General features: G+C 39.6%; 1 protein-coding gene across 1 annotated transcript; it reads right to left on the bottom strand.

The window, feature by feature from the left end:
• Positions 1–685: 685 nt before the first annotated feature.
• Positions 686–5,847, bottom strand: LOC113073060 (proline-rich transmembrane protein 4-like). Its single transcript, XM_026245943.1, has 2 exons — positions 5,191–5,847; positions 686–3,147 (listed from the first exon to the last, which is right to left on the bottom strand). Exons 1-2 carry the CDS (start codon positions 5,801–5,803, stop codon positions 1,238–1,240), a joined length of 2,523 nt encoding a protein of 840 aa, XP_026101728.1. The 5' UTR covers positions 5,804–5,847; the 3' UTR covers positions 686–1,237.
• Between the last annotated feature and the right edge of the window lie 3,490 nt (positions 5,848–9,337).

The raw sequence follows: 9,337 nt of genomic DNA, 5'->3' as shown, positions 1-9,337 counted from the left end.
GTATCCCCGAAGCAATATAAAATAGTCCGAATATAAACACTTAATATAGGTGCACCCTAGTGATTCAGGACAAGCCAAAAACACGGTTTGGAAAATGGATTCATGTTGTACTCGCTTATTATATAAATTTTTCTACATTTTGAACACAAACAAAGTTACGGACCGCAGCTCTGATTGGTTATTTTTTACCGGGAGCGATGGAATTTCTGCAAAAGGCAATAGGACCACTGGGAGGAGCCAGAGGAGCTTGATTTTTTTCACAGATTATCTGTCTCATATTCTACTGTCAGGACATAATGACAGGTTTAATAAATATGTAAAAAATATTTTTTTTTACAAAAGTTCCCTACAGCACCTTTAACTACTTTAAAGAAAAAATCATGATTTTCTCCATGCAGCCTTTTGCTAAATGCATCTTTTCCCATAAGTATATGCTCCAAAAGAACACCTACTGTAGGTCTCACTCCAGATTAAAATGTTAAGTGACAGGGCTGCCACACATTAGCATGTTAACACCAATGATAGTGCTGAAATAAAATGCAAATTGTTTCTAAAGAATGTCTCTCTATACAGTTGTAATGTTGTCAAGAGTGTTTAGGTGATCTGTGCTGTAAGAACACAACCAAAATATCATCATAAAACATGTTCGTAAGTGCTTAATGCTGAAAGTTACACAAGCCTCATGTTCATTAAATAATTTTTTTTTAAGTCTTTTGATCAAACCAAGCATTTTCAACAATATTCGTCGAATATAAGAAGTGGATTTCAGAGAATTTCTAACTGTTGAAAGAGAACTGTGATCTTGAGAAAAGTTATACTCACTTAAACGTTGTAGGTTGCCGTTTTGTCCATGTCATGTCTGCTTCCAAAATAAAAAAATACTTTCCATTCAAGCAGAGTGCATGAACAGCAAATTCCTCTCTATGTTTATATCAAGAAGAGTTCTGTAAATAGGGTTGAAATTACTTAAAGTTTGTTGGTTAAATCAGGGGTGTCTTCTCGTCCAGCAGAGGAGTTTATAGCCAAAATTAAACGCACCTGAAACAAGCAGGGAAGTTGGAGCTAAATTATGTTGGAAGGTGGACCTCCCAAGAACACACCTTGACAACCCTGCGTTAAGCGTTAAACTGGAAAATGTTAATTCTGCAGGTAAGCACAGCACATCCTCTATATTGCACAATCTGTAGCATCTGCTAAATGAATAACTGTAAATGTGGTTGAATAAAGATATGTCTCCCTATAGGTTGATCGTAGCACTGCTGATGCTGATTGCATCTATTTGCCTGCAGTCGTTGATGAATTCATCCTGAACGGCATGCTCATCAACATGAGAAGTTTTCTCCACATCCACGCTCTCTCTGGTGGACGTAGGGCCCAAGGCCATGTACCGTCTGTGGGGTTGCTGCACAGATTGAGAGCCCCTATGTAGGTTGCTCTGGGACAGTTGTGTTGAGTTAAACCCACTACAATTGACCGAGGCGTGAGCAGGTCTCCCACATACAGTGCTCCATTGCCTAGGTCGGCTGGGGACTGTAGCAGGGTCCACATCACCACAGGAGGCAGTGCGGTATATGCTGGGTTCGGTGGAGTTTCTCCAACAGGATTGTCCGTCCGGGGGTCCGCGTGTGCTGAGAGAGAGCCTGGAAGAGCCGAACTGGCTATGCTGTAACAGAGCCTCACTGTTCAAGGCCTCGTCAATGCTTCGTTGCAGATCGATTGTTGAAGGGGGCTGCAGATCTGCCGTGGAGTCGGCGTCGGAGCTTGCAAAGGAGGACGCATGGGATGCTTTCCTCTTTGTGGTTTGGGAGAGCTGTGTGCAAGACTCATGCTGAGGGCTGGCTGGATAGTGGAGGTCCAAACCATCTGATTCGCTGTTCAGAAGTTCCACCAAGGTGTAGAGCGGCACGCTTTCACTTTCCCGTCGTACTATTCCCTCACCCAACCCCAGCTTCTCGGCGGGCCGTAGTGACCAGCCACACCGACTCGAGAGGATGGTGGGTTTGGCCAACGTGGCGCCTTCTGTGGGTGTCTTTTTGAAGAGCCAGCTGCAGCCTCCTGGTTTGGAAAGGGGCACTCCGCAACAGAGAAGGGGGTGAGTGATTACAAGAGCGAGTGTGAGACATACTCCTGTTTCACACACTCGGCAGCTGAGCTGAAAGCCCCACCAGGGCCAGGGCTTCAGGCCAACCATGACTCCACCGGTTAGCCCTCCTGCATGGAGCATGGCGTAAAGTCGTAGACTGCCACATGCTAGCAGAAACAGGGCAGAGAATACCCCTGTCCTGGCTGCCCTTTCCCACATCTGTGCCTCTGTGAATGGACACCTGCTAGCATGGCATGATGGCCGCTCAGGACAGCTCTCTTTTAGTCGGTAAATGTGCTTGACATCGGCACGGCCACAGCAGTAAAGAAGCAGGTACGTGAATGAGAAGAGAGAGGACAACAACACAAAGGCTGCAGGCGGCAATAGAGGCACAATTTTCAGGGTGGGAAAGAGTTGCAGTATTGCCATGGAAGCCATCACTATGGCTATGTGCAGCAGCACTAAGGCGGCCAACACGCAGGTGCTGCGCTGCAGGGTATTCTGGGAAAGTAGATGGGAACAAGAGCGAGCAGTTAGCAGTAGAAGCAGAAGGCCAAATGACGCAGTAATACAGGGATAGGCAGCTTCGTGCAGCAGTCGTGCCCAGACTACAGGTAGGCGCTCTTTTTGGCCATATGGATCATAGAGGAGCCACAGAGCTCTGCTGGAACCTGTTAGTAGTTGGAGAAGGTGGAGGAGGCTGAAGTGGGCACAGCCAGAGGGCCAACGCAATGGCAAACACATCAGGCTGAGCACAGACAGCACAGCCACGAGCGAGAACACACAGCTGAGCCCGTATACCTGCAACTCCCATGCAAGGCCCCATGATGCCATAGCAGCATTCCAATCAGCCAGCAAAGGGACCAATAGAGGCGGGGTCTGGGCTTCAGGGGGTGGGGTTATTACACCAGGGGGTGTGGTTTCATACATAGGAGGTGGAGTGGACAGGGTGTTGTTAGTTGAAACGTGATTCCTTGAGGAGTCAGGTGACTGACAGATCCCAGTGCCAACCAGGCTGCAGTCATGAAGCGTGGAAGATTTGCGTCTGTCATCACTTGAAGATGCTGAAATGCAATATATAGACTGGTTTAAGAATAAGATGCATTTAGTTGAACTCTCTGAAAGGCACAAAATTGCTTTAATGAGCAGAACAATACAGAGTGAACCATTTCATTTGATTTACTCATATTTTTTTAACTGTTAGTTATAGAATGCTGTTTTTAAAGTGGAGTAAGATATTGTAATGCAGCCTCAAATTAGATTTAGTCTTTTTATGCACTCATGAGGTTATATTCGCAAAACACAAAGCTAATTTTCCCCACAAGCTTGCTAACAACTCTAACAACGACTGTGTTAATTAGCTATTATGTGTTATTAGCTATGTGGAGCTAGGCTGTTGTAAATGGGCCGTACACTTCATCTCTGACACACATTCACATACGGCACAGATAAGAGGGCATTGATCCTGTTAACGTTCCCCTGAGTGTGGCTATTTAAAAACTAGTAACTGACACACTTTCATGACATCACATTACTTAAATACCTGTGCGTGGACGTGAAAAAGAGAATCTGAATACTGAAATCTTTTTACCAATACTCTGCTCTAACTGTGGATCAAAAGGCACTTCATTGCTTATTTAAGGACTGACTGATTAATATAGATTATTAGTTAGAGTTTCTGCATGAGTAATGATTAAGAATACACTGGGACTGAATATTTGAATTAGCATTAGCCTTTAGCATTTATTAATTAAGGTTAGGGAATCTAGCTTGAATTTTGATTTTGATTGAATGATTGACCTTTGTTCACAGGAAGAAATTTCAATATTACCACCCTTAAAAATCTCTTTGGTTTGTCTACAAGAACCACAAAAAAAGAGTTGCAACATTTAATTAACCCTAAATTCTAGCATTAATCTTCACAGTTCGCCAGTTTCTGCTACAGTTTTAGCTTATTTCTAAGAAAAAAAATACTTTTTTCTTAGCTTTTGCAACATGTCAATTGTCTCATGAAATTTTCTTTTAGTAATGTAAACAAATGGTCATTTGCTGTCATCAAGCTGTAAACTGTAGTAAGTTTCACTGTTTTAAGAGGAGGACAGTCTCTCTTACTGACGCAGACATTTAGCGGAAACTAATGCCAAAATGCCAAAACAGGATTACCAAAGAGATGCAGTAGAAGTACATAGTCGATATCCCTTTATTACAAAATTTTGATTTGTACATTTATATATTTTATTCAGTCTAAAATGTCATCATCAGTGTTTCAATATTGTTTTTCAGCAGTGAGGTTTTCCCATTAATCATATTTTACCTGTGTATTAGAAAAAGTGAATGAGGGAATTTTTCATTTGTATTAAAAGTGATGCAGTAAAAAAAGGCTAAGTTGTCCGATTCATAAACAAATGTCTCTTATGAGCCAAATATTTCTAGTGAATGGAAAACATACAGTGCCACCAGATTAGTCCGATTCATTAACAAATTATGAGCCGATTATTTAAAGTGCATTATAAGCATACAGAGAAACATTGGTAGTCTGATTCATGAACAAATTGCTCTTATGAGCCAGTTTTATTTTTGTGAATCAAATAGTGCCACCAGAGTAGTCCGATTTATGAACAAATGACTCTTATGAGACAAATATTTTTTTAGTGAAAAAAAAAAACATACAGCGCAGACTGAGTAGTCAGATTTGTGAACAAATTACTGTTATTATCCAGTTGTTTTTTGTGATTTGAGAATCAAAACATACAGTGTTATTCCCAAACAAATGAATCATATAGGCCGGTTCTTTTAATAGTTTAATAAGACATGTTACTGCTTTGAATTAGTCTCACAAATCCTTCACTGACCAGAATCCATCAGAACGGTTATAACAACTGACTCACTTTGATTAGCCTATTATCATGACTATTTTCAGTGGTGGCTGTATCAAAATTATAGATCAGCACCAGACCGACATGAACCATCATGATCCAACATGGAAATAGATTTGGTCTAAGCTGGTCTTTTAAACAACCCAAAAACTAAGCATGTCTTTTCTGCAGGTACACGCTGTCATGACACGCAGAGTTGGCGTATCACTGGTGTATCATTAATTTGATTACCTGTAGGAGCATCTGTCAAATCCTTTGTTTCCTCAGATGGTGTCTGGGTAGCACCGGAGGACTTCCACAGTCTCTGGTAGGTGCTAAATCTGGTTTCGGCAGGAGTCTGAGGTGTGTATGTCTCTGTATTCCAAGCAACAGGTTTCTTGGACTCAGCACCCCAGGCCTGAGAAGGAAAAGGCTGTAGTGTTGCCAATGAAGATGATTTAAAAGATTGTTCCATATTGACTTGCATAATAAAAGTTGGCCAATCAGATGCCTCTTCATCATTCTGGATGTCTAAAAGAGGTTCAGTGTTAGTGGAAGTCAAAGTTTTGATCCACTGTGTTCTTGAGGCTAGAAGTCTTGACAAACCATGATCATTCATTGCAGCATAGGGGTTTAGATCAACTGAAAGGTCCACCTCAATGTCTTGCCCAGTCTCCTCTGAATATAATACATCGGTTGGAGTAGTCATGTCCATTTTTGTTGATTGGGACGTCCATTGTGTTGGCTCAGTGTCTGTGCTAGCCCAAAAGTGGGCTCTTTCATTTCTATTTAAAGATGCAGCAGACAGACTACCACACAGTGAGAAACTGAAGACCAGCAGTAGAGCTTTAGTGTGAAGGGTCATGCTGACACTCAGTGTCACCAAGCTGTCTCCTTTTGACTCACATTCTGCACTGGGGTGAAGCAAACACGATATAAGAAAAGCTAGATTCAACCATAAACTGATTTCAAATATCATGCACCAACATTAAAATCCAGCCAAAACTATAATCCAGTTATTTCCGTGTTAAATAGCAATATTAGAAATATACTCATTCAATCAGCTAATCAGTCACTCGTTTCGTTTTTTGTTGTTGCTAAATAAAATATTATAATAATTATAAATTATTATAAGTCTATACTTCTTAGTAAAACAATAAAATAAATAATAAAATGAAATGGATGAAGTTAGTATAAAATTATATTTTATTCAAATACATTTATTCTATACTTTTTTCTAAATAAAACAAGATACAATCAAATCAAAAACTATAAATTAGTAAATTAAAATTAGCTTAATTACAAATTCTATATAACATAAAAGGGTTAAATGTTTACAATAATCATTTCCTATCACTTTAATTTAGTGTTGGTGTTATGATAATATTTAAATACAAACATAGGCAGTTTAAATGTATTGGTCCCGTAAATATTCACATTTCCAACAAAAATCCAATAATACTGAAATTATGAATGCACAATGTAATAGTTATCAGCCAATGTCTGTTATTTTATTCCATGTATCATATCTGATAACTGATGTATATTTATCGCTTAATGTCAAATCTTTACACGGAATTAGACATTTTTGGTTCCCCAACAGTGGCATTGCACTTAAGGTTGAGTGCTGGGTCGTGTATATTACCGCCAGAGCTCTGAATTGACACACCATCAGTCTTATCCGATCCCCTCGAATCATGTGACCCAATTCAGAAAAAAAAGGTACCTCACAGAACAGGCCATCCACCAAACATACAGAAATACTTACAAAATACATCATAGTGCATACTTTTACACAGACAAATGCTATATATTTTGCATAGTCTACATGTATCAGTCCTCATTAATTATATAAATATCTGTAACAGTCAGCAATTCCATTAGACTCCTCAGATTTATGTCAAACGACCTGAAAAATGCTGCAGTGCCAGCAATGGTTAACTCACATTAACCCTTAGCCTCTTTGCATTTTAACTCTTTTCTCAACCCTCTTTCATCTTTTTTTTTTCTGTCTCCCTAAGTGGATGCAGAATTTATCCTTTATATTTTAGCAATAGAGAGGGGTGGGAGGGGGGGTTGGTGCTGGTCAAAATTTCCGACCAGCGCAGCACCGTTTCATGCATCCTCTCTTCAGCAGCATTCAGTGACACATTTTCACACAGAAGCACCTGAACTCACATACACATATATGCATAGACTCAAAGTTTGATTGTGCAAGAAGAGATGTGCTTACCCCGGGACGCATGGATGAAGAGTCTAGAACAGAAGTAATGCTTTTGCCTCCCATCCTGCTGCAGAAAGATTTCATTCTGTTTGTGCCTGCGCACGAGTGTGTGTTTTAGTGCTCTCTCTCTGTCTCTCTCTCTCTAAAACACACACACATACCCATCTCTGCTTTTCGCAGTGACACACACATGCTGCCTGACACACCCCTTTTAGTATCCCATCTCCATTCTCTTTCTCTCATCTGGAGTCTGATCTCTCTCTTCTGATTCAGTTAAACTGTGTCTAGTTTCTAGAGCTGGGTTAGCCTGTTAGGTGGTTGACTTCCTTTCTCTTACTTCATTGAGTACCAGGGGCAGGTGATCTACTGAAGTCTACTACTCCTAAAAAAAAAAATATGTTTGCAGTACATTCATATATATAAATAGAAAAGGGAGTGTAACCTTTCATCCCAATTCAGTTCAGCAAATCAATTTACAATATTGAACGTGATCCCGTCCTGCTGCAGAAAAGATTTCATGCTGTCTGTGCCTGTGTCACAATATTACTGATTTTTCAGATTTCTGATCAAATAATTGCAGCCTTGGTAAGCATTAGAAACTTCTGTCAAAAACATAAGACATCTCAAACATCATCTGTGCTGTTATATGAACTATGGCTACTCATTTTTTTAGCTGATCCCATTGGCATGTTGGTAAATTATTGAGTGGCAATAGCTGGGCAAACAGTCTACTTCCATATTCAGATCCTATAAACACTCAATACATATTTAAAGCAGTGAATCCAGGATGCATGGTCCGCTGGGATGCTCCAGTGTGTGTGGAAATACAAAACAAGCAGGATGTAGATCAATCCTTATTAAAACAGACCCTAAGAGAACACAAACTGGGGCAGTTCCATAAAAAGCTAGTTTTGAGAGGACTAGTTAGGGTCAATGAATATAAACAGATAACGGTTGTATTAGTAAGCTAATACATAATAATATTTGGCAAAACAGTTAAAGTAATCACTGTATGTCCTATTCACCAGAGAAACTGAGACTGATGACTTATAAATTCATTCTTTGGGAATATAAAGGGATGTTTTCATTTGTTTTCACATGCACTTTGAATGCAGGGCACGTTGCATTTGCTTATAGTGTGTGTACAGGAAGGCACAAAATGAGCTGGAACTAAAGGGGGTTTGGTTTAGAACAATGACCCAGATGAGCTGATCAAACATATGGCATCAGAATAGTCCGCAGCCAGATCCCCAGAGGAAAGGGCTGCTTTTACGGCCCTACCAATCATCTGCATCAGTGCTGCTGAGAAGGGGCTTGTTGGGTCAGACCCGGCAATGCTGACTTCTCCAAACAAGACAGCACTAAAAACAAGACAGCACTATACAGCACACATTCTGCAGAAACAGTTCAAATGCATGGCTATGATGATCAGATTCATCAAGTAAAGAATGAAACAAAATCTGTCAATTCAAAGGAGAAACTGTTTTTTAATGTGCACAAATTGAAGTCAAGACTAGATGAAGACCTAACCCCAAGATTCAGACCACAGTCCAGAACAACTGAAAAAAAAAACTACATTTATTTTGATATTTATTCACACTGAAGCTTTCACTGTATTTGACATTAAATAAATAAATAATATTTGTACCCTGCCAATGCAAATATGCTTTGACCATCATTAACTTTTCCTATTAAATGAAAATGAAAACACAAGTCGCGAGTAGATAGATGTAATACTATTCAAAAACATAAAAAAAATACACAAAAATATTAAGTAGCATTTTCACACCCAATTCTGTCCGTCTTTTATATTTTATGCAGTTTTACTGTCACTTGATTAGAATGGTGGTCATGTATAATGATTTTACTCCTTTAGTTAATTTCTAATTGTTTGATAGAATGTAGGGATTTTTCTCCAAATGTTTTGTACCCATACCTACTGAAGGGCTTTGCCACTCATTCAGCTTGCAGGATAGTCTTTGAATAGGCTATAAAAGTGGTCACAACTGACTTCATAGAAAATATGCGTACAGTACATATGGATTTAATGTATTTAAGTGTTTTTTAATGTATAAACATGACGCTGGGGTATCAGATTTATGTAATGACACAAAAATAACTGATCAGTTTGTTTGAGTCGGTTCACTAAAAAGAAACGTTCGAAAGAACCGGTTC

Source organism: Carassius auratus, unplaced genomic scaffold (assembly GCF_003368295.1).
Source record: "Carassius auratus strain Wakin unplaced genomic scaffold, ASM336829v1 scaf_tig00011294, whole genome shotgun sequence".
Taxonomy (NCBI): Eukaryota; Metazoa; Chordata; class Actinopteri; order Cypriniformes; family Cyprinidae; genus Carassius; species Carassius auratus.
Note: the sequence above shows the minus strand (reverse complement) of the source record. Positions and strands in the feature narration are given on the sequence as shown.